The 25,379-nt window shown below is 31.2% G+C and overlaps 2 protein-coding genes across 58 annotated transcripts in view; one reads left to right on the top strand and one right to left on the bottom strand.

Moving 5' to 3' along the window:
- LOC126749937 (gephyrin) overlaps positions 1 to 25,379 on the bottom strand; it is a 227,308-nt gene that overhangs the window by 75,253 nt on the left and 126,676 nt on the right. For 7 of the 8 annotated variants that reach the window (XM_050459516.1, XM_050459517.1, XM_050459513.1 and 4 more), the window contains one exon: positions 6,374 to 6,404. In XM_050459516.1, coding sequence (XP_050315473.1) covers positions 6,374 to 6,401 — 28 coding nt within the window. In that variant the 5' untranslated portion in view covers positions 6,402 to 6,404. Of the gene's footprint in view, positions 1 to 6,373; positions 6,405 to 9,558; positions 9,659 to 25,379 lie in introns of those variants that run through there. The other variant, XM_050459520.1, reaches the window with a different exon arrangement.
- Positions 12,460 to 25,379, top strand: part of LOC126749595 (proline-rich protein 36-like) — a 29,425-nt gene continuing 16,505 nt past the window's right edge. For 3 of the 50 annotated variants that reach the window (XM_050459312.1, XM_050459392.1, XM_050459310.1), the window contains exons 1-35: positions 12,460 to 12,546; positions 13,001 to 13,113; positions 13,595 to 13,654; positions 13,710 to 13,760; positions 13,887 to 13,913; positions 14,310 to 14,345; positions 14,439 to 14,498; positions 14,556 to 14,606; positions 17,011 to 17,061; positions 17,179 to 17,223; positions 17,373 to 17,432; positions 17,491 to 17,541; positions 19,990 to 20,034; positions 20,184 to 20,243; positions 20,421 to 20,465; positions 20,614 to 20,673; positions 20,731 to 20,781; positions 21,100 to 21,144; positions 21,293 to 21,352; positions 21,410 to 21,460; positions 21,798 to 21,842; positions 21,995 to 22,054; positions 22,207 to 22,257; positions 22,313 to 22,363; positions 22,729 to 22,773; positions 22,925 to 22,969; positions 23,042 to 23,092; positions 23,148 to 23,198; positions 23,255 to 23,305; positions 23,584 to 23,634; positions 23,693 to 23,743; positions 23,809 to 23,844; positions 23,952 to 24,011; positions 24,068 to 24,118; positions 24,188 to 24,223. In XM_050459312.1, coding sequence (XP_050315269.1) covers positions 13,011 to 13,113; positions 13,595 to 13,654; positions 13,710 to 13,760; positions 13,887 to 13,913; positions 14,310 to 14,345; positions 14,439 to 14,498; positions 14,556 to 14,606; positions 17,011 to 17,061; positions 17,179 to 17,223; positions 17,373 to 17,432; positions 17,491 to 17,541; positions 19,990 to 20,034; positions 20,184 to 20,243; positions 20,421 to 20,465; positions 20,614 to 20,673; positions 20,731 to 20,781; positions 21,100 to 21,144; positions 21,293 to 21,352; positions 21,410 to 21,460; positions 21,798 to 21,842; positions 21,995 to 22,054; positions 22,207 to 22,257; positions 22,313 to 22,363; positions 22,729 to 22,773; positions 22,925 to 22,969; positions 23,042 to 23,092; positions 23,148 to 23,198; positions 23,255 to 23,305; positions 23,584 to 23,634; positions 23,693 to 23,743; positions 23,809 to 23,844; positions 23,952 to 24,011; positions 24,068 to 24,118; positions 24,188 to 24,223 — 1,747 coding nt within the window. In that variant the 5' untranslated portion in view covers positions 12,460 to 12,546; positions 13,001 to 13,010. Of the gene's footprint in view, positions 12,547 to 13,000; positions 13,114 to 13,594; positions 13,669 to 13,709; positions 13,761 to 13,886; positions 13,914 to 14,309; positions 14,346 to 14,438; positions 14,499 to 14,555; positions 14,607 to 17,010; positions 17,062 to 17,178; positions 17,224 to 17,372; positions 17,433 to 17,490; positions 17,542 to 19,989; positions 20,035 to 20,183; positions 20,244 to 20,420; positions 20,466 to 20,613; positions 20,674 to 20,730; positions 20,782 to 21,099; positions 21,145 to 21,292; positions 21,353 to 21,409; positions 21,461 to 21,797; positions 21,843 to 21,994; positions 22,055 to 22,206; positions 22,258 to 22,312; positions 22,364 to 22,728; positions 22,774 to 22,924; positions 22,970 to 23,041; positions 23,093 to 23,147; positions 23,199 to 23,254; positions 23,306 to 23,583; positions 23,635 to 23,692; positions 23,744 to 23,808; positions 23,845 to 23,951; positions 24,012 to 24,067; positions 24,119 to 24,187; positions 24,224 to 25,379 lie in introns of those variants that run through there. The other 47 variants (XM_050459321.1, XM_050459322.1, XM_050459330.1 and 44 more) reach the window with 47 other exon arrangements.

The raw sequence follows: 25,379 nt of genomic DNA, 5'->3' as shown, positions 1-25,379 counted from the left end.
ATCGCTGATTAGTCCAGATGATTCCAGATATCTTAACAGTTGTTGGTTGACTGCTTTCTCCATAATCTTCGATATTACTGGAACTAGTGCAATCGGGCGGTAATTGGAGGGCATCGTCTTCTTGCCCTTTTTGGGTACAGCTTGCACTCGAGCAGTTTTCCAGCTTGTTGGAAATTGGCCCTGCTTATACGATGCCGTGAACAGTCTACATAAGGGAGGAGTCAATTCGTCTGCACAACGTTTTAGTATTAGGGCTGGAATTCCATCGGGTCCAGTAGCTTTGTTGATGTCTACGCTTTTAAGAATTTTATTTATAATTCGTTGGGGAAACGAAATTTCTCCCATCGATGAATTCACCCTTGGCAAATATGGCGGTGTTTTGCCTTTCGAGTGCAGAGTAGAATTGGACGCGAAGAGTTTACCCAGTAAGTTGGCTTTTTTCCTTGCTGTTACCGCGATAGAACCATCATCTGCTGTTAGGGGTGGCAAGGCCGACTTAGCAAATCCTTGACTAACGGCTTTCGATACCGACCAGAAAGATCTTGTTCCATTTGGGCAGTTTAGCAGTTTTGTTTTTGATCCTGTTGTTGTGACTCTCTTTGCATTCATCAATAATTCGCTTGCAGCTATTTCTGGAGGCTAAAAAGTTCCTCCGATTTTCGATGGAAGGATGTTGACGCCATTTGTAATATGCTGCATTTTAGTGTTTACTGCCTTTTTGCAATTCAGGTTGAACCATTGTTTGTTGTTTGATCCGAATTTAGTAGAAAAAGGGATATAAGCTTCCATTCCTGCCAAGATTGTCTCTGTAATTTGGTTTGCACATTCTGAGATGTTATTGGTTCTAAAGCAGACTTCTTTCCAAGGGAATGAGCGACAAAATTCCCGAAGATGGTTCCACTCTGCTGATTTATAGTGCCATACCTTCCGTGGCATCGGAGGATCCTGCGTTTTAACCTCCAACTGGCAAGAGACTGTTATCAATTTGTGTTCCGATGTTCCTAGGGGGGCATGTACTGATACTGTGTACGAGTCAGGGTCTGAAGCGAAGACCAGATCTAGGAGACTCGCGTCTCGATCGGGGATTTTGGTAGGTTCCTCCACAAGCTGCGTAAGCCCGCATATGGTGGCAAATAGCTCAGCTTCTCGTCCTTCATCGTCGTTCTTGTTGCAGAAGCGCAGCCAGTTGATATTGTGAACGTTAAAATCACCCATGACGATGATTTCTGCGCTTGGGTAGTCAATTTGCAGATAGTTAATGCAATCAACCAGGTTCAAAAAGAGCCGTCTATATTGGGTGTCGCTTGGTGGTCTGTAGATACAGCAGATAAATTTCGTGGCACCACTGGCTATTATTTTGAACCACATGACGTCGAAGTCCGCAGGTTCAAGCGTTTCCTCCCGCTGGCAACTCAAATCGCTCTTGGCAAATACTGCCAATCCAAAGTTTAGTCGTATCCAGGATAAATGAGGTGAACATTTGTTGTTGAAGGTTTCACCTTTGTTTGTGCCAATGCCAGAACATTAGTTTTATTAGGCAGGATATTCTTATAAGCCCTGGTGGTGGATATAATAAAGTTCGACAGGTTGGCCAAGATATATATTTTTTTTTACAATATATCCCTTGTATTGCATCAACTTGATGAAGTAGGGGACTTTTTATTCTTTCAGCAAACTGACAAATGAAAATATATATTCTATTATACTATTTTTTCAGATAGCTAAGTTATAGTTTTTTTTTTTAATTAAGTTTTTTTGTTTTTAAAGTTAGGTCTAAAAGTGGCTTTGATAAGACATCGTAATTTTCGTTTATGTCTAATAGTTTTTTAGGTAAAAGATGTATTTTCTAAATTTGAAGACCTGACTAATTTAATTATTCCGGCAATTAAGCTTTGAACTTTAGTATTTCAAGCTATATATATTTTAGGCAGATGAGTAAAAGATTTTATCATAGAGCTAAGAAATCGATTAGTCTCTCGATCGATCTATCATTATTAGAGCGAAGCTCTAATGGAGAGGCTCTCCCGCAGGGGAATTTTCGCACAAAATTTGGACCCGCCGGACAAAAGTGCTTATAACTTTGGTTGAACTTAGGTTAGAGAAAACATTTTTAACTTTTTATAATCAAGAAGTATAAGGCTACAACACGATTATTTACAAATTTTCATTTGTTTTTTTGTTTAGGACTAGGATGCTTATAAATTAAAAAAACAAAAAATTTGTCCAATTTTTCCAGTTTTGATTTGATACAGATCGCAACGGTTCTTTGAATATTATGAAACTCTACAGATCGATTAGAGTTTACGTGAGACAGTGCGGTATAGTTTTTGGTTATTCTCAGTATACGGGAAGTATTTTTTTTTAACGTCCAAAGTTTTGGACATGTGTGATCTTCTAGCTCCTCTGACGGTTTAACGGTTTTTTTTTCGGAAATAATGACTTACAGAAGATAGGTTCGTCTTATTGGGAGCTACAAATTTTATTAAGAAATTTTTTTCAAAAAATAGTTTCTTTTGGGAGAAAAATAAAAAAAAACTCAAAAAATTGATTTTTTTTAGTTTTTTCGGGATAAAATTTTTATGGTGCAAAATTTAGAAAAATTTTATTTAGATTAATTACACCTCCATTCTTTTCAAATAAAACAGCGTATTAAGTTTAACGCTATCATTTATACAGGTTGAGCAGTGCTCAGTCAAAAATACCCTTTTTAATTTTTTTTTTCCAGCCCTAATAACTTTTTAGTGGCGCCCCCTAGAGCCAAATGGCTTATGGGCTATTTGTAGCGTGTGACAAGAAGAATATTTTGCAATATTAACCGTACTTCTAAGTAAAACCGTTTTGAGTTATGAATTTTTAAAAAATTTTTGACTTTGGAAATTAATTGTGAGCAGCCTGTAAGTTATAGATAAACCAAAACCAATCGAGCAGATGCGCCATTCATTTTACTATAACATACTAAAATTTCATTTTTTCACCATTTTTACAAGTACCCTAAAAGTTTTTTTTTTTTCAAAAAAGTCCCAAGCACGAAAAATCGCCAAAAATCACCCTGCACACTGATGAATTCTCAAAGTCGTCCATGGCCGCGTCTCCATGGCAACGGAAACGGCGCCAAAAAAAGACCCTTTTCGCCGAAAAAATACCCTTTTATTAATCAAAATTTAACTACTAAAACCAATTGGAATCGGTCCAGAATTGATGTTAAACTGTCCCTAAGGCTTTATACTATTTTTCCATATACAAATCATAAGGTAAAAACTTTTTTTATACCCGAAATTATCGTCTGAAAATAGTCAATTTTGACGTCTACGCTCGATTTTAATGCCGACTTTTACGGCGGTTTTGACAACATGGCGTCAACGTGGATGAATCGGCTCAGATTTGCTTCCTAATTTCATTGATAAAATGCTTAAAATAGCTCAAAACTTCCTGAAATTGATACGGAATTATTCAAGAGACTCTGGAGAATCCGAATATGTGCATCTCTTTCACCAAATCGTGTTCTTTTAGCCGTGATAATTCGCAACGTTTTGACGTTTTAGCATTTTTCGTGTATTATTATAATATTCATGCGACACAGTGGTCTATACAAGGCATTTTGCTAGACAAAAATTACAACACAGTGGGTCCTAATGATAAAAAAAAATCTAATCGGGATTTAATGGGTATTATTATTTTATGTGGTAATTTTTTTTTTCTTTTTTGGTATTTGCCCGATTTGAATGTAATTTGGTATTTGGTATTTTGGTTTTTTTGGTAATTTTTTGAAAATTTTTAAAATATTGACTTTTAGGGTTACGTGACAACCAAAACTTTTTTCCTATGGGTCCGATTTGATTGATATTTAGTATCTGGGTTTGATTTAGGAAATAATCATTGATTTTTAACAAAGTTTTAAAATATTAAGTTTTATAGTCACGTGACAATCAGAACTTTTTTTCTATGGGTCCGATTTTATTCAAATTTGGTATTTGGAGTTTATTTAGGACATAATTATTGGTTTTTAACAAACTTTTAAAATATTGTATTTTAGGGTTACGTGACTATAAAAAGTTTTTTCCTCTGGGTCCTATTGGATTGAAATTTGGTATTTGGGGTTTATTTATGAAATAATGATTGGTTTGGATGAAATTTTTAAATTATTGAGTTTTAAAGTCACGTGACTATCAAAACGTTTTTCCTATGAGTCCGGTTGGATTGAAATTTCGTATTAGGAATTTATTTAGGAAATAACTATTGATTATTAAAAAAATTTTGAAATATTGAGTTTTAAGGTCATGTGACTATTAAAACTTTATTCCTATGGGTCTGATTTCAGTAAAACTTGGTATTTGAGGTTTATTTAGGATAAGATTTTTCAATTTTTGCAAAGTTTTCAAATATTATGCATATGTGTTTTTACGTCAAGTGCTGCAGTCATATTAAATATTAAAGCATACTTAAATTCGAGCGAAGCTCTTATCACATCATGGTTTTGTGAAGCATGATACCCCAAAAACCGTAGACTCAAAGCTTGCAAGAAATATAACGCGGTAAGTAGCGTTGTCGGAGCAACTGCTCAACAATCTTCAATGGTTATTTCGACTTGAATTGTATCTAAAAAACTTTCTACTGATCAAAATTAAGGAAAATTTCTACTGGTCCCAACTGATTAAGCTCGTACTTGTTTCATTAATTGCTTCAAACATGCGTGTGTTTAATGTGGGTCAGATCTTTATTATGGGGTTTAAGTGTAACGTCCATGGCATTATGTTTAGTTAAGAGTCTTGCAAAACCTAGAAACTGTAAGTTCTTTGATATTAGCATTGAGGGTAGCCTTCGATTCAAAGATCATATATTAAATCATCAGCCTCAAAATTATGCTTTGGATGTTTTGCAGTAGAATGGCAAGACGTGAGCTGGACGAGGGGCTGCACGTTCAGTGTATTTTTTTCTTATTGAGTCTCATTTTCGTTATGGCATGCCTTATTGGGGTTGAAGCAGTAGTAGGTAAATAAACATTATTTTTGTGATTCAGAAAAAAGTAGTTAGTTACCTATATTCTGCTGGTTAAGAGATTCTTATTGAAAATTGTTCTTAACCCTTATCTAACCTTGGCGACTTAGATGATGTTCCTTTACTAATTGACGCATCCTCTCTTACCAGAAATTCGCTCATATACCTTTAAAAACTGTACAAAATTGCAGTGGTGTTCCTCTATATATTAGGCAAACGTTAGATATTAAAAAGCTGAAAACTAAGATAAAATTCCTTTTATTACCTATGACATATTATAGCTTTGAACTACCTTTTGGATATGTTCTAACATCTATTATTGTTTAATTTACTTCCTCAGGCAGCAGTTTGGTTTAATTATTTTTAAGCCTAATATTTTTTGGCAATGGGTTTATATTTATAGTTTATAAATACATGTAAGTTCTTCTGTGTAAGATTTAAATAAATTTGTAATTTTTTAGTTTTTAAGATGCTTGTACACGAAATTTGTCTTACGTAATAATAATAATAATAATAAAAAATGTGTTATATTTTCTTTATTTCTTTCAGGCCATTGAGCCACCAAGTGTTTTTTTAAATATTTAAGGAAGTTCAGCTAAACATTTAATCATGTAATCGAGCAATCAATAAATTTCTTTATTTTTGTAGAACGTTGAGTGGTTTCATTATTGCATGCAGTTTTTCTATAAACAATATTATCTTAGGCAGTCGGGTGTTAGTACTTGCTATTTAACATAGTTTATTAGTTTATGCTATATTTCAGGCAGTTAAACTAAACAAAAAAATGTTGTTCATTTGAGCCACACATTTATTTTTATCAGGCAGTTGAGAGCAATATTGTGCGATTATTAGATAGCGCTGTTTTATTAATATAAAAGCCATTATTTTTTTTCAAATGAAATTTAGGCCAAACTCTTACAATTTATAATCCTTATCAGAATTCAACCCAAAGCCTAACGTAACCTCCGACTTGGCACTTACTCTTGAATAGTTTTTTTTAAAATTCAAGGACCAAATCAATTTTTTTCTACTAACAGTATTTTTGCGAGATTAAAAACAAAATCGTAGAAATTGAAATTATGCCATCGGTATGGTCTGGTCACTTCTAGACATCTTTTGAAAATAAATCTAGTACTAAAATCAGTATTTTGATACCACATTTTCTGAAACAACGCATTCTTTTTTTATTTCAAAATTTGAACAACTTCATACAAAAACTTGTTTATTTCTATGTATTGAACTTGATACTTTCTTAGTACCCATGTGCCCTAAGACTTTCTTCTCATAGGTTCAATTTATTAGATTCTAATAACATATCAAATGATGCAAAGTGCTTAAATTTTAAAGGAAAATGAAAAAGCAAACAAATTTTACTTACCAGTTAAGATCCCAAACCTTATCTGCATTTTCTGTAACAAAAAAAGAAATTAATGAAGGGATTTTTCAAATAATTTTAATTAACATGAACAGATGACGTATATACCTTTTATGAATCTTAATAAGAACAAAAGTACAAATAGAATAATTAAGATCTAAGAGATAACATACTAGACTAGAGATGAGGACCAGATAAAATTAAAAAATGTAAGACCCATAGACGTTCAAAGTTGAATTTTATAAATTTGACAAATGTTTAATATTAAAAGAAAATATGTCAAAATTAATTTTATTTCATTTACTAAATATATATGGCGAATCAATAAAAAGTTAAAAAAACGACCTAATAAACAATTTCGAAGGAGAATTCTCATCGACAAATTATTTCTTTTTATCGAATTTTTGTAGCAAGTGTAATGGTAAAATGAGAACTTTGATTTTATTTATCTTGTAGCGAAGCATATTTAATGTTTTTTAGTTAAAACAAAATAGTACTAAATGAAATGCTATCAATAAACACTTACAGTAAAGAAAATTCGAAATTATGTGGATACTTTATTTCCAGGCAGACGGATTGGTAAACGAGGATCTTTTGAATGGCCACCGAGATCTCCCGATCTAACTCCTTTAAATTTTTTCTTATAGGGATATTTAAAATCTAATTTTGGTTTATGTGTCCAATCTCGCACACATTAAGGAGTTGAACACCAGAATAAGGCATGAGTGTAGATTAATTTGCCCAGAAATTATAAGAAACGTTTTTCAAATACGTTTAGGGCATTACCAAATAGTACATGGTCTGCATCTTAAACACTTATAGAAAGAAAAAAAAATGAGTACATTTCTAACTTTCTTGAAAAAGGCAAGTCATCAAAAAACCTGATATTTTGCAGTTTGTATGTTAATTAGATTCTACATAAATCGTTAAACATTCACAACGATTTTCAAGTACCTTCAGGCTAATAATAAATAATAATAATAATAATAATAATAATAATAATAATAATAATAATAAAAATAATAATAATATTAATAAGACATTTATTAGTCACCAAGAAATTACAGCAATTAAGCACAGAGAATAAAACTAATAGGTAGGTGCATTAACTTTTACCAAATTTAATTAAAATAAATTTTGAGTTTTAGCAAAGTTATTATTAAGATCTATATTAATATTTGGGTTAGCTTCAGGAGCATGACTGGGTTTAAATGAATAATAAATTTAAGTACCATCTGCATGGCAATGATGTTTACATTTATTTAATTTTTTTGTTAATTGCGATGTGCATAATGTATATAGCAATGGACCCGAAATACTACCTTGTGGTATACTTAAAATAACGTCAAGTGGCTCCGATATTTTTTCATTTAGCAGAACTCTTTGTTTGCGGTTTGAAAGAAAAGATGACCAAAGTGTTAAGGCCGGCTGAGAAAATTCTAGATAATGTAATAAAGAATAATTATGATTTGGTAAAATCTAAGAGAATTAAAACAGTTGCCTGATCTTTATCCAAAGCCTGAAATATATCGTCTGTAACTTGAGATAACGCAGTGACATAGCTATTAGTCCTAGACTGATATTCTGGGATGAGATTATTACTATTTAAATAATCAAGAATTTGGCACTCCATAATTTTCTCCAAAATTTTCGAAAGAACAGAAAGTATAGGAATAGAACGAATATTGTTGAATTCCGTGGAATTTTTAATTTTAGGTAAGGGAATAATATTAGCCACCTTCTACTTTTCCGGAAAATAGCTTTTCTCCATACAACAATTTATAATATGGGTAAGAGGGTTAATAATCGCAAGACAGCAAAGCGTAATAATAGTAATATTTAAATTATCGGATCCAAATGCATTGCTTTTTATAGTTTGAAAAATTTTTTCTACTAAATTAAACTTAAAATCATATATATTTAGAAAAATTCTGTGCTCCTTAAAAAATTTATAAAATCGGTATTAGGCTTATTGTTGTTATTGCTTATATTAGTAAAAAAACCATTAAGTGCTTCAACATCTTTTATGTGTCAATGATATAGGAAGGTGTACATTAGATTTTTTAGAAATATTGATTTTTTTCAAGCAAATTTTTTTCCAAATTTCTTACTACAAATGCCAAGTTTATAGGTTAAATATGCTTTTTTCTTTGCACGAATCGCAGACGTTCTAATATTTCTATACTGTTTATACGTATTCTGAAATAGTAAACAAATTACATTTTAATTGCTTATAAAAAAAACTTTTTGAGTAAAACAGATTTTATAATGAATATTAAATTAAAAAAAAAAAATTATCTTGAAAACGGTTAACCACAAAAACTTAAAATTTTACGGCTATGTATAATTTGAAAAAAGGTTTGTAGTTAGTTTTGTACTATCGTTATTTTGATTTTATTCTGTACAAGATTTGTCCAATATTGTAAGTACATATATTATGATTTAAAAAACTTTTATCATTAATGCTAAAAGCACTTGAGGACTAACTTTCTTATATCTCCTAATAACTTAAAATGTGGACTTTTTAATTAACATTAAAACTATACAATAAACAAGCTTTTTTTATACAGATAACTGATTACAAATATTTTAGTTTAAGTCTAATGAATATCTAGTACTAATGTACTTATTAAGAACATTTTTATATTTTCCACTTAAAAATATAAAAAAATTTACAAATTTTTCAGATTTTTATTCATAATAAATCCAATGGTACAATCGACATTCAAATTCTAGCATCTCAAACTTTCATACTTCTTCGAAAGTCAAAACGATCCAATCAAAATGGTACTTTTTCTACCAAAATTATAAATTTTGAGTTAGTCGATTAATCAAGGATCTTAGAATTTAGCGTTATTTCCCTTCCCTATAAAAATATTTATGTGGAAAAAATATACAAATTCATTCCATTTGTAAAGTAAAAAATGTAGACAAAATTTTACCATAACCATAGAACGGCGTTCATACTTGACTAAACTATAGATAGACACATCAGACTTTCGACAGAAAATAGCAAAAAGAAAGTAAGAAAATGTGAAAAAACCATCATAAAATTACCATAAAAAGGCCCTTTTTTAAAAGAAGCCCCTCTTTTTTCGTAGGTCATATTACTTTAACGGTATTTTTCACATGAACCAAGTTGCAATTTCAGAAAATGTTTTTAAGAGAAAAAAGCATCAACGACTTACTGTTATATGTAAAAAACCTTTTGTATTTATCACTCTTTTGACATAAATGTATAACAAATGTTTATGATGAAGTCAAAATACTGATAAATTATTCTAGTAATCCTTGCATGGCATTAAATGTGCGTACACTGCTGTTATCAGTATTATGTCACAAGCCAAAATAAATAAAAGATATAATTATAATAATATACCATGTGTTTTTTTATTTTTAACCTTTCATAGAAGTTACCATGCCCTGGAGAGACTTGGTAGTACCGGAAAAAAAACTGCTACCGTAAATGTGAGATGCTGGCGGATACAGGAACAAGTTTTGTACTCAGGAAGTCGAACATTCGAACGTAGCTCACTGCAACTTTTTACTACCACCAAATTTAATCCTTGAGTCAGCGAATGGAAAAAGGATTCCATTATTGAATTACACGAAGGTAGTACTGACTCCATTGACTTGACAATATTCTATCAGCCAGTCTGATAGGTAGAAATTATGAATAACATTATATTAGTATAAGATATTATGAATGTTAGCGGCTGAAAATAACCACATAATGCTGATGAGAAGCGAAAAGAACCTTACGTACTCATTTCTTAGAGATAGTGGTTAATGCCAGAACAATCAGCTCGAAATAGAAAGATTAAAAAAGATCTGAACTAAACTATTCAGTTGTAATTGATTTATTGTTCCAGATTATAGAAAACACATTAATAATAAAATATATCATTTCGGATATTTAATTTAATTTTAGATTGTTCCTAATAATAGGTACAAAATTTTGTGCTTGTATAGTTGTGAATATAAGAAATGCGAAATTGTGTCACCAAATTAATAACATCAAAGGAGCTTTATTACTTGGAATATGCGAAACGTTAAAAAATAATAATTTATTTTAAAAAATTTGGGAATACATTTTTGTTCTTAAAATTCAAAGGCAACCATATAAAAAATACACCGTTATTTTCCACTTATAATTATGCATTTTAAGAATATTTTCAAAATATGAAAAAGAATTATTTGAAAAAAATTAATATTTTAAACAATTTTTTGTAGATTACCTAATAATTGTAAACCATAGTCACCAAAGAGACAATTGCTTAACGATGATTATTAATTGCGGATCTATTGAAAAAAATACAGGGTGTCCCAAGAAAGAGTATCAAGCGAGCGCCCAGAGATAGAGCAACCCTAGGGGAATCCGAATCACCCCCATGTATATGATCCGATTTTTTTTAGTTTAGGAGTTTTTAATTTTTTTTTTGATTTTTTAGTATTATTCGACTTTTATGCTTATTTCTTCTATATTCATAGTAAATGGTAAGCAATATTTTAATTTCTCGGTCAAATTATCTTTGTTCTTGTCAGGGTCAACTTTTATCTAAACAATAAAATAAAAATTAGGCATTCGCCTTACCTATTTACTATGAATTAGCAGAAATAAGCATAAAAGTCGAATAATACTAAAAAATCACAAAAAATGTAGTAATTCCTAAACAAAAAAAAAATCGGATCATATACATGGGGGTGATTCGGATTCCCCTAGGGTTACTCTATCTCTGGGCGCTCGCTTGACACTCTTTTTTGGGACACCCTGTATTTTGTTCAATTGATCCGCAATTAATAATCATCGTTAAGCAATTGTCTCTTTGGTGACTATGGTTTACAATTATTAGATAATCTACAAAAAATTGTTTAAAATATTAATTTTTTTCAAATAATTCTTTTTCATATTTTGAAAATATTCTTAAAATGCATAATTATAAGTGGAAAATAACGGTGTATTTTTTATATGGTTGCTTTGAAATTTAAATAACTTTCCGCTTAGCTCAATTCCTCATTTGTAATTGAGCTCTCGGCAAAGTCGAACATTTTTCTACGAATTCCTTTTGTAAACGTAGATTAGATAACCAAATATTACTTTTTGCACGTTTCATATTAATACATATTTGACTCTTTGCTTAGTTTTGATAAAAAACGACATCAGATGATGGTCAACGATATACCGGTATGGAAAAGAAAGTGCCGATCGAAGCCAAGTCAGTTCAATGCTCGACGCGGGTATTGTAACATTACCTTCAAAAAAAGTATTTGCAATTACGATATTCAGATTATGTGTGGAATAAAATAAATAATAATTCTAATAATATTTTATTCTTAAAATAGTCTATTGAATTAGTATTTACAAAATACCACCGGATTGTCCTAAACAATATCCCAGCTTGTTGTTAAACTCTCCAGGAGTAATCTTTAATATTTCGGCAGGAATATTATTCAGTGTTCACGTACCTCATCCACATAAAGGCACTTTCATGACCGTATCGATAATTTTTTTGCGACATATCTCCACTTAAAAAAATTATCTTGTAAGAAATTTTCTCTATTTTTATTGCGATAAGTGAAAAAAGACCGATAATTAAGTTTCCTAAAACATCTGTACATATGTTAGTCTTTTGAGGGTACTGGGCTTTAATTACAATACTAAAATGATTATTTTTTCTTAAATAAATCACCAACTATAATAAAATATTCCTTATAAATGTTTTATGCCTGTTCGCATCATTGCTTCGTAATGCCATGTGCTTTGGTTCGTAATCTATAAAAATATCTTGTGTTGTTTACAACTTATAAAAATTCAATTTATTACACGTTATTAAATATTAGCAATTGCATTAGCAATTTGTTCAGCAAGTTGTTTCATATCTCAATAGGCACGTTTACGACAATCTTGCAAACAACTATATTTTTAAAATAAATTGATTATTTTTAAAACCGTAAGTAGCCTGCTGTTAAAACTAAAATGAAACAAATTGATCGATTACTATAGCACAGGACGTGCTAATTGGTAAAAAAGATTAAATACATGGATTTTCTATGGTCGGCACTCTCATTTCCATACCGGTATACATATATAACATTTTATTATAGCTTTTTTAATACTGTTATTTTATATTCAGAGAAATCTAAACTTGGGATAGTTCTGCAGAATAGATCTGAAGGTATGTTAGTAAGATAATAAGAGGATTTTCACACGAATAGAAATGATCATTTCTAATTCATGACGGACGCAGCTTTCTAAAGAATCAGCAAATATTATATAAAATGTTAACACTATCTAACATACTTTCAAAATAAAACATTCTAGAACTTTTAAGAAATCACTCTATAATATTGTGTTAATTCATAAAATTCCGCAACGCCCCTAAGAAATCGAATTTATATTGTAGCATTTTTAAATGTTTCAAACATTGAAATTATTAATTTTCTATATTTCTAAAAACTAATTACTAAAACACGATAATAGTATAAATAATATGCAATTTATTACGTTCCGCATAATCTTTATGACTAAAAACTAAATAAAAGCAATTTAAGAAAATAACGTTTTAAAAATACGTGCTGAATTATAAAAGTTATTTTATATAAACTGTTTTATTTTGCTTTTATTTAAAGATACATTAGCATGGGGCTACCTAGAAGATGGTCGTTCGTGTTAGTGCAAGTTATTTCTTTGTACAGTCTTTGCATTTTCAATTTTGTTGATACTAAAGCAGCAGTTGTGAGTGGTAAGTTTATTATAAATAAACAAATATCTTTTATATATAGACTAATTTCGTTAAATTAATGACTCGCAACAGTCGCTTTCAATCAAAGTTAATTTGTAATTTTCTTATGTATATAATTGATTGTTAATATTCACTATTCCAAAAGCTTTAACTGTTAAATAATATAAATAATACTGTTAAATAATCATATTAAATTGAATAATATAAATACCGATAAAAATTTTTCGTTTACCGCTAATAACCATTTTTTTTTTAATTAAAATTTTAATTAATTAAAGAAATAACGTAAATCGATCTAATAATTCTAATCCGAGTGATAAGATTGTTTACATAATTATAAGACTTGAATTAAATTCTTATAATTATTTCTAAAAATATAATTTAACTTTATTATTAATATTATTTAATATTTATTTATTTAATTTTTTTTTAAAGATGTTACACCTAGTCTCAGATTTAAAGTTTTTATTTAAATATTTAGAAACGCCTCACCTACTCCAAGTACCTCGCCAGCAGCACGTAGTAGATGCTAGCCCAGACGGTAAGATTGTTCAGGTATAATAATATTAACTTAATTCTGTATTATTTTTTCAAAGCTGTTTCACCTGCTCCTAATGCTCCTCTATCAGTAAATCCTAACACGGACGGTAAGATTGTTTAATTGTGATACTTGAATTAAATTCTTATAAATATTACCAAAGTTTGTTCACCTGGTCCAAGTGGTCTTATATAAGTTTTAACTTCATTAATAATTTTATTTACTTTTTTTAAAGATGTCACACCTGCAGCAAATCCTGTAGGTAAGATATTTAGGCTTAGGGATATTTTAAAATTTTTGCTGTTTCTTCTACTAAAGATGCTTCACATGCTGGAAGTCACTCTCCTGAAGTACTCCCAGTAGTAGATTTTTATATTAAAAGTTTATTTTAAACTTTTATTTAAATCTTTACAGTAAAATTGTTTACAAATATAACCTTAATTAAATTCTTATTATTTCCTTCCAAAAATGACCCATCCACTCCAAGTGCTCCCTTTATTAGAAAATCCTGACCCAGGCGGTAAGATTGTTAATATATACGACCCTAAATAAATTCTTACAATTTTTTCCCAAAGATGCTTCACCTGCTCCAATGGGTATTATGTTAGTTTTAACTTTGCTAATAGTTTTACTAGATTTTATTTCATTTTTCTTAAAGGTGACATACCTGCCTCATCTGCAGTAAATCCTAAAGGTAAAAATTTTAGCAATTTTAGCTACAAGTGATTCTCCTGCAGTACATCCAGTAGTACATTTTTACATTTAATGTTTATTTTCCATTTTCAAGAGATGCCTCACCTACTCCAAGTACGTCGCCAGCAGCACGTAGCAAGTGCTAACCCGGACGGTAAGATTATTTACGTATAATAATATTCGATTTATTGCGTATTATTTTTTTCCAAAGACGTTTCTCCTGCTCCGAGTGCTCTCTCATCTGGAAATGCTAACCCGAATGGTAAGATTGTTAACGAATAATACTTTAATTAAACTCCTTTCAACTGCTGAGTGCTTCTTCATCAGGCATCTCGGATATTAAGAGCCTTAAAGTGTAATCAATATAGTTGTTTTCCCAAAAATGATGATTTTAAGAAACAACTATATGCTCTTCCAACTGGAAATTTTAAAACGGGTAAAAAAATTAGTTATATTATAAGCTTCTTTATTAGAAAATGTTAACCCAGGCAGTAAGATTAACATATATGACCTTAGGTAAAATCTGTATTGTTGTGACGAATTCATAATGAGTTACTTATTTTATTGGGTATTACGTCACTTATAGCAAAAATCTGTTTGGAAACCATTATCTCACACGCTCAAAAATTGAAAAGAAAAAGAAAATACACTTATTCACGTATTTAAAAGAAATATGAACTCATACCTATCTAAAATGATACCGTTCGATATACTTAATTTAATTTAGGTTCAATAAGTTTTAAATACAGGGTGTTTCAGAACTATGGATTTAAACTTCTGGGGGTTGTTCAGTGCAACAGAAGAATCCATTTGACTATAGGAACCCATGTCCGGAAATGCGTCACTACGCCACTACGGCTCTAAGACGCGTTAAAATTTATAAAAAACATTAATTACCTAAATAGGATCTGCTGCTTTTTTTTTACCTTTTATATATGATACCATAACAACAATTGTTTAAAATCAACGCTTATCATTGTCATGTTTAAAAATTTTATAGCTTACAATTTTTAAACATTTATTGCTAATGGAAAACTTTACCAATCAAGAATTGGCGGATATGCATTTGGCATACGGAGCAACAAACTGCAATGCACAAGCAGCATCGCGGTTGTATCATGAACGTTATCCCGAACGACAGCATCCTGGATACAAAAAGTTTATTGCGGTTCATCGGCGGTTCGCTGAGACAGGCATGTTTAAGACCAAGATGCATGATACTGGTGTTGCTCGAACCGTAAGAACGGTCGAATTTGAAGAAGAGATGCTTTAGCGAGTTGCCCATGAACCAACAAATAGCACACATGACGTCGCTAAGAATATGAATACGAGTAACGCTTCTCTCTGGCGGGTACTACACGAGCAACAACTCCATCCTTACCACTTCCAGAAAGTTGAAGGTATGACTGCAGCCGATTATCATCCTAGAGTTCAATTTTGTCGATGGCTTCTGGATCGCATCATTGCACAACCAAATTTTTTACGATATGTTTTGTGGACCGATGAAGCCTGTTTCACAAGAGACGGTATTTTTAATAGTAGGAATAGCCATGTTTGGGACGAAGAAAATCCTTATGCAATTTTTCCAAGAAAACATCAGAATCGTTGGTCTGTCAACGTATGGGCAGGCATTGTTGATGGTTATTTAATTGGGCCATACCTTCTACCGGAACAGTTAACAAGACCTATTTATCTGCGTTTCTTGGAGGAAGTTCTCCCAGAACTCCTTGAAAATGTTCCACTAAACGTTAGACAGCAAATGTGGTTTCAGCCTGATGGAGCGCCGGCTCACTTTGCTGTACAAGTACGCGATTATTTGGCTCAGCGGTTTGGGCACCGTTGGATTGCCAGAGATGGAGCAGTTTCTTGGCCTGCTAGGTCACCCGATTTAACGTCGCTCTTTTTTCTTGTGGAGACATGTAGAGTCTTTAGTCTACGAAACTCCAGTAGAATCAGAGTTAGACTTAATTGGACGAATAACAGCAGCATTTGAAATCATTCAAAACGAGGATCAAATTTTCAGTGTAGTTTACCGAAATCATGTGCGGCGTTTAAATCGGTGTATTGAGGTTGGAGGAAGACATTTTGAACAATTGTTGTGATGGTATCATATAAAAAAGGTATTTAAATAAATGCATCAGATCCTATTTAGGTAATTAATATTTTTTTCTAAATTTAAACGCGTCTTACGGCCGTAATGGAACAACCCCTAGAAGTTTGATCTCATAGTTCTGAAACACCCTGTACAATAATTTACTTGGGGTATAATAGATTTTTTTATATACCTAGGAGTTGAACTTTATTCTATTAATCTCTGAGCTCGTTTCTTCTTTTCAATATCCTTCCTAACTTTGATATGAATATTAATTAAAAACCGATAAAAACAACGAGAAGACCCTACTTTTTAAAAAATACCTAATTTGAACCAACGTTTCGGTAGTTATATCTACTACTGTTATTAAGGTAATTAAAGTAAAATTAAATTAAATTAAAAATATAAAGAAAATTTACTTATCTTTTAAATCTCCTGCTATATAATAGCTCCTTCAAATTCCTCATTGTTTGCTATAAGTGACGTAATACCCAATAAAATAAGTAACTCATATATGACCTTAACTAATAATAATTCTAATAATAAATCTAATTCTTATATTTTTTTTCTTCAGATGACCTACCTGCTCCGAGTGGTCCTCCATTAGGAAACCCAAATCCGGCAGGTAAAATTGCTTACGGATAATACTTTAATTAGAGACGTTTCACCTGCTTTGGGTGCTTCTTCATCAGGAACTTCTATCTCGGATATTTTATTAAATTTTCATTTAATTTTTTGAAAGATGCCATACCTAATCTGGCCGCCTCATCTGGAACAAATCCTAAAGGTAAGCTTTTTAGGCATAACGACTTTTTCAAATGTTTGATGTTTTTTTCTTCTAAAGATGCCTCACATGCTGCAAGTAATTCTTGTGCAGTTCATTTAATAGCAGATTTATCGTTAAAACTTATTTTAAATTTTTACTTTAATATTTAGAGTTGCCGCATCTACTCCAAGTACCACGACAGCAGCACGTAGCAGGTACTAACCCGGATGGTAAGATTGGTTTACGTATAATAGTATTTAATTAATTGCATATTATTTTGTTCCAAAGATGTTTCACTTGCTTCGAGTGGTTCTCCATTAGGAAACCCAAATCCGGCAGGTAAGATTGCTTACGGATAATACTTTAATTAGAGACGTTTCACCTGCTTTGGGTGCTTCTTAATCAGGAACTTCTATCTCGGATGTTAAGAATTTTAAAGTGTATTCAATATAATTGTTTCTTTTAATTATTTTTTCCCAAAAATTATTACAAGAAACAACTATTTGCTCTTCCAACTGGAAATTTTAAGACGAGTAAAAAAATTAGTTATACAGTTTAGAAAAGTTATAGTTTAGAAAATGAAATGCAACCAAGATACAGGGTGATAAACATTAAGTATTTTTTTTGAATTGTGTCTATAACTTTAGCAGTTGTTTTTTGTTTTTAACTAAATTTGGCATTTGCAAGTTTTTTTATATGCCAAATCTAATTTTATTAGGTTAGGTTATTTTAAATATGCATTATGCAAAGCATTTTTGCTTACAAAAGGTATACCTTAAAAATATCTCTAGGGTTACTCTTTTTCTAGATATTTACATTTAACGATTTTAAAGACAATCCATGAAAACCATATTTTAAACTATTTAAATTACTATATTACATTTTAAATGATTGATAAATAAAAATATAAAACCTAAATAATTACTTAAAAATAAAAATTATCAATATTTGCCAGTAGTAAATGTTCCACATGGCCTCCATTTGTTTCAAGACATTTTAAAATTCTTTTATTAAAAGGCCTCCGAATCTTAAAAAATAACTGCTCATTTCGAAATGACTCAGCAGCGGCTTTTTTTCTAATAATTGTTCCCTTGCGTTTATTTGATTTTCGTAAACAATGGATTTCATGTATCCCCATACGCAAAAATCCAATGGATTGAAATCAGGACTTCGTGCGGGCCAAGGTCTTTGACTTCCACGTCCTGTCCAGTTGAAATTAGCATTAAGATATTCTCTCAAATAAAGGCAAATTTTCTAAATAGTCAATGAGTTTTGTTTCTAAAAAGTTTAAATATAATTCACCGTTTAGATTTGGAGGTAACTCGTAAGGTCCTAAAAAAAATTGTCTATAACACCACACCAAATATTAACTTTAAATTCATGTGGAAAGTGTCTTTCAGTAATGAGGTTTGGATTTACAATATCCCATAAATGTTTATTTCTAAAATTAAAAATTCCCCGTCGGGTAAAAGTCGCTTCATCCGTAAACATAATTTTATTAATAAATAGCGGATCTTGATTTTGTTGTTCCTGGATATAGCGAGCGAAATCTAATCTCGCTGAAAGATCTGTCTCCAAAAGATTTTGTACTGGCGTAAAATGGTATGGATAAAGACGCTCACTATGAAAAATTCTTAAAACTGAGGACTTACTAATTCCAGTTCTTGCCGCCATACGCCATACACTTTGGATTTTCAGCAACCTGGACTAAAACTTCTTCTTCCTGATCTACATTACATCTATTTGGACGCCCAACATCTTGCTTTGGCCTGAATGAACCCGTTTCCCCAAGTCTCTGGTAAACGTTTTTAAAGAGTTTAAAATCTGACTGCCTCCTATTTGGATACAATTGCGCATAACGTCGACAAGCTCTTAGACCGCTGTAATTTGCTTGGGCATAAACACAAACCATATCTCGCATTTCCGAATTAAAAAAATATTGATATCTAGGCATCTTAACCTAAAGTGATAAATAAAGACTACTGGAACTAACACTAACGCAACAAGTAACAATTAATAACAGAACTATTAATAACTAACAAAAATAACGCAATAAAGGGTAAGAAAGTAACTAATCATGTGAGCTATAACGCACCACAGCAACTAAAAAAACATAAATCGTGACAGTGACAGTGACTTTGTTTGTTTTCATTTTTTTGTTAGACACAGCCTACTTATTTTTTTTTCAACTTAAAGTAGAAAAATATTCATTTTTTCTTGAGTGCATTGCACGTTTTAAGTCCAAATATGTCGAGAACTGTAAATCCTAGCGACATTTTTAAAGTATACCTTTTTTAAAGAAAAACACTTGCAGATTAGAAATTTATAATAAAACATTACATTATACAAAGTGTAAAAAAGTTATGGAGTTTAAAAAAAGACTAAAATAAGGCTGGTGGCGCCCTCTATGAGATGATTTAAAAAAATTTAAAGTTTTATATTTGGCATATAAAGAAACCCCCACAGACCAAATTTCATTAAAAACAAAAAACAAATGATTAAGTTATGAGCAAAATTTAAAAAAAAAAACTTGATGTTTATCGCCCTGTATCTTGGTTGCATTTAATTTTTTGGACTAGGAAAATTTAACCTACCCTCATTATTTTTGTAAGAGGAATCTGCTGTTAAAATATTTACCATTATTAATAGGACACCCTGTATATAAAACTTGAATGAAATTCTTACAATTTTTTCCAAAGATACTTTACTTGCTCCAAGTGGTTTTATATAAGTTTTAAATTTAAACTATTATTGGTTTTATTAAATTTTCATGTAATTTTTTAAAAGGTGCCATACCTAATCTGGCCGCCTCATCTGGAACAAATCCTAAAGGTAAGCTTTTTAGGCATAACGACTTTTTCAACTGTTTGATGTTTTTTCTTCTAAGGATGCCTCACATGCTGCAAGTAATCCCACTGCAGTGCATCTAGTAGTAAATTTATCGTTTAAACTTATTTTTCATTTTTTACTTAAATTTTTAGTGTTGCCGCATCTACTCCAAGTACCACGCCAGCAGCACGTAGCAGGTACTAATCCGTATGGTAAAATTGTTTACGTATAATAGTATTTAATTAATTACATATTAGTTACATATAAAGCTTGAACTAAATTCTTAAAATTTTTTCCAAAGATACTTTACTTGCTCCAAGTGGTCTTATATTAGTTTTAACTTTAAACAATTAATGGTTTTATTAAATTTTCATTTAATTCTTTCAAAGATGCCACACCTAATCTGGCCGCCTCATCTGGAACAAATCTTAAAGGTAAGCTTTTTAGGCATAACGACTTTTTCAAACGTTTGATGTTTTTTATTCTAAAGATACCTTACATGCTGCAAGTGATTCTCTTGCAGTACATCTAATAGCAGATTTATCGTTAAAACTTATTTTAAATTTTTACTTAAATATTTAGAGTTGCCGCATCTACTCCAAGTACCACGACAGCAGCACGTAGCAGGTACTAACCTGGATGGTAAGATTGTTTACGTATAATAGTATTTAATTAATTGCATATTATTTTGTTCCAAAGATGTTTCACTTGCTCCGAGTGGTCCTCCATTAGGAAACCCAAATCCGGCAGGTAAGATTGCTTACAGATAATACTTTAATTAGAGACGTTTCACCTACTTTAGGTGCTTCTTCATCAGGACCTTCTATATTGGATATTAAAAATCTTAAAGTATAATCAATATGGTACTTATTATCTTAAAGTATAAACAACTATATGCTCTTCTAACTAGAAATAAATTACGGGTAAATAAATTAGGTAAAAACATATAAAACTTGAATTAAATTCTTACAATTTCTTCCAAAGATACTTTACTCCAAGTGGTCTTATATTAGTTTTAACTTTAATGAATTAATGGTTTTATTAAATTTTCATTTAATTCTTTCAAAGATGCCACAACTAATCTGGCCGCTTCATCTGGAACAAATCCTAAAGGTAAGCTTTTTAGGCATAACGACTTTTTCTAATGTTTGATGTTTTTTCTTCTAAAGATGCCTCACATGCTGTCAGTGATTCTACTGCAGTGCATCTAGTAGTAAATTTATCGATTAAACTTATTTTTTATTTTTACTTAAATATTTAGAGTTGCCGCACCAACTCCAAGTACCACGCCAGCAGCACGTAGCAGGTACTAACGCGGATGGTGAGATTGCTTACGTATAAAAATATTTAATTAATTGCATATTATTTTGTTCTAAAGATGTTGCACTTGCTCCGAGGGGTCCTTTATTAGGAAACTCAAATCCGGCAGGTAAGATTGCTTACGGATAATACTTTAATTAGAGACGTTTCACCTGCTTTGAGTGCTTCTTCATCAGGAATTCCTCTCTCGGATATTAAGAATTTTAAAGTATTCAATATAGTTGTTTCTTGTAATTATTTTTTCCCAAAAATTATTACAAGAAACAACTATATGCTACTCCAACTGGAAATTTTAAGACGGGTAAAAAAATTAGTTATATATAAAACTTGAATTAAATTCTTACAATTTTTTCCAAAGATACTTTACTTGCTCCAAGTGGTTTTATATTAGTTTTAAATTTAAACTATTAATAGTTTTAAGTAATTTTCATTTAATTTTTTAAAAGATGCCACACCTAATCTGGCCGCTTCATCTGGAACAAATCCTAAAGGTAAGCTTTTTAGGCCCGAACGACTTTTTCAAATGCCTGATCTTTTTTCTTCTAAAAATGCCTCACATGTTGCAAGTAATTCTCCTGCAGTCCATCTAGTAGTAGATTTGTCGATTTTTAAAGTTATTTTACATTTTTACTTAAATATTTAGAGTTGTCGCACCTACTCCAAGTACCACGCCAGCAGCACGTAGCAGGTACTAGCCCGGATGGTAAGATTGTTTACGTATAATAGTATTTAATTAATTGCGTATTATTTTGTTCCAAAGAGCTTCGAGTGCTCTTCCATCTGGAAATCCTAACCCGAATGGTATAATTGTTTCATAATATAATTTTAATTAAATACTTATTATTTCTTTCAAAGAGGGTTCATCCGCTCCAAATGCTCCTTTATTAGGAAATGCTAACCCAGGCGGTAAGTAATTAACATATATGACCTTAACTAAATTCTTATAGTTTTTTCTCTTAAGATGATCTACCTGTTTCAAGTGGTCCTCCATTAGGAAACCCAAATCCGTCAGGTAAGATTGCTTATGGATATTACTTTAATTAGAGACGTTTCACCTGCTTTGGTTGTTTCTTCATTAGGAATTCCTACCTCGGATATTAAGAATCTTAAAGTGTAATTAATATAGTTGTTTCTTGTAATTATTTTTCCCAAAAATTATTACAAGAAACAACTATAGGCTCTTCGAACTAGAAATTTTAAGACGGGTAAAAAATTAGTTATAAATAAAAGTTGAATTAAATTTGTACAATTTTTTCCAAAGATACTTTACTTGCTGCAAGTGGTCTTACATTAGTTTTAACATTGAACTTTTTTTAAACTTTTTTTTTTTTTACTTTATTAAGGGTTTTATTAAATTTTCTTTTAACTTTTTGATAGATTCCACACCTAATCTGGTAGCCTCATCTGGAACAAATCCTGAAGGTAAGATTTTTAGACATAATGACTTATTTTAATTTTTGATGTTTTTTCTTCTAAAGATGCCTCACATACTGCAAGAGATTCTCCTGCATGAGTGCATCTAGTAGTATATTTGTTGTTTAAATTAATTTTACAATTTTAATTAAATATTTAGAGTTGCCGCATCTACTCCAAGTACCACGCCAGCAGCACGTAGCAGGTACTAACCCAGATGTTAAGATTGTTTACGTATAATAGTATTTAATTTATTGCGTATTATTTTCTTCCAAAGATGTTTCACTTGCCCCGAGTGCTCTTCCATCTGGAAATCCTAACCCGAATGGTATAATTGTTTCGAAAAATCATCTCAATTAAATACTTATTATTTCCTTTCAAAGAGGGTTCATTCGCTTCAAGTGCTCCTTTATTAGGAAATGCTAACCCAGGCGGTAAGATTGTTAACATATATGACCTTAACTAAATTCTTATAGTTTTTTTTCTTAAGATGATCTACCTGCTCCGAGTGGTCCTCCATTAGGAAATCCTAATCTGGCCGGTAAGATTTCAAACGAATAATATTTTTATTAGAGATGTTTTACCTGCTTTGAGAGCCTCTTTCGTCAGGAACTCGTATACCTCGAGTAATAAGTTATCTGCTCTTTCACCTGGAAATTCTAAGACGGGTGATAAAATTATTTATATATAAAACTAAAATTAAATTTTCATAATTTTTTCCAAAGATACTTTTACTTCCTCCAAGTGCTCCTTCATTAGGGAATCAGGGTAGTAAGATTAACTAGGTATGATCAATTTAGTTTATTTATTTTTTAAAAGATGCTCCATTAGCTCCAAGTGGATCTCCATTAGAAAGTGCTAACCTGGCCGGTAAGAGTGTTTACATATAATACCTTAATTAAACTTAAAAATAATTTTTTTTCCAAAGATGCTCCACCTTCTCCAAATGCTCCTTTATTGGGAAATCCTAACCCAGCTGGTAAGATTCAATTTAATATTTTATTAAAGTTCTCGTTGGGTCTATCTATTTTTAATTTTTTACAGGCGACCAGAACTCAGTGGCATTAGAAAATATCAAACGTAAGACTAATATAACCTAATATATTGTGATAATACTTGGAAACTATTATTCACCTATGCTAACTTGACCCAAATTAGAACCAATAAATTTTTATTTCAATATTTAGAGATGTCCCAGCAACTCCATGTTCGTCGTCATCATCACGTGGCTGGTCCCACCCTTAGCGGTAAGATTGTTAACATACAATACCTGAATTATATTCTTATATTTTTTTTTTCAAAGATGCTTCACCTGGTCCAAGTGCTCCTTCATTAGGAAATTCGAACCTGAGTGGTAAGATTGAATTTTATTTTATTGTTCTGTAACATTTGTTTGGATAATCTATTTTTAATTTTTTTACAGGCGACGACAACTCTGTGGCTTTACAAAATATCAAAGGTAAGACTAATATAATCTAATATATTATCATAATCCTTGTAAACTATTATTCACCTATGCAAACTCGACGCAAATTAGAGGCAAGCTTTTCATACACAAATGACCTGGAACAAAGGCAACAGAAAAAGTTAGAATATTTTAAGATAATTTTCTTCTCGTCGGATGTAGCAAAATGCAATTTAAAAAACAAATCGGTGATACATTTTACTTTCGAAGCAGCTTAAATACGGAGTCATATATTAGAGTGAAAGTCCGGTTCACCTTTCAATAAATAAAACATGTTTTGTTCCTTTAATGTCAGGTTAATTAAGGAGGCATTTCTGTTACATGAAACAGATATTTAGTAAATTAGCCAGATGGAATAAAGGTATTCTGTATTATTTGAAGCTTTATGAAGTATCCGTGGGAAATACTCTATACAGGGTATCTATTTAAGACCCGGACTAGCCGTAAATGGGAAACTGTTTGTCCTATCGACTTGAAAAAAAATGACATGTGAGCAGTGGCGAGTAGTAAGCTTTAAAAATATTATAAGCTGTTTTGTTTACATGCTTTCCTAATAATATTGGTACATAAAGCTTGAGTTATTTATATTAGTTATTTATATTATATAGGAGTCTAAGGTAGAAGTCCCTTATGTAGATTATGTAATATATTTCGGGTTAAGTCTTGGTCAAACGAACAGTAAAATATAGGTATTAGGACAATGAATGAAATGCGTTTGCTTCGGATTTCTTGATTTGATTTATTTAACTAATTATCGTTACACGGTGTAAGCTACGTCCGTAGTAGTGGATGTTTCTGCCAGTTTAAATTTATAAACGCTCTAAAAAAATACTATCTGTACCATGACCCAGCCACGACAAGGGCATCAACACTTCTTTGTACAAAATTCAGCTCATTTCGTTCGAAATCCTTCAGGCCACTAACCCCGAAAAGCTTGTAAACTTTAATGTTTAAGAGCCTCTGTACAAATATGCGCTCTCCAAAAAATTCCTTAACATCATTAGGGAAAACCTTCGACAAGACGTCGGTGGTATGTCCGATTCCCAAATCCTCCAGTCCTGAAAGTGTTTAAGATTTGCGTCCGATAAGTTTGCTTCCCGTAATCTCCAAGGTTCTCGAAAGAATAGTCTATATGCAGCTGTAATCATTT

Source organism: Anthonomus grandis, chromosome 2, assembly GCF_022605725.1.
Source record: "Anthonomus grandis grandis chromosome 2, icAntGran1.3, whole genome shotgun sequence".
Lineage (NCBI taxonomy): Eukaryota > Metazoa > Arthropoda > Insecta > Coleoptera > Curculionidae > Anthonomus > Anthonomus grandis.
The sequence above is the reverse complement of the archived record's forward strand: the minus strand, read 5'-3'. Positions and strand labels throughout refer to the sequence as shown.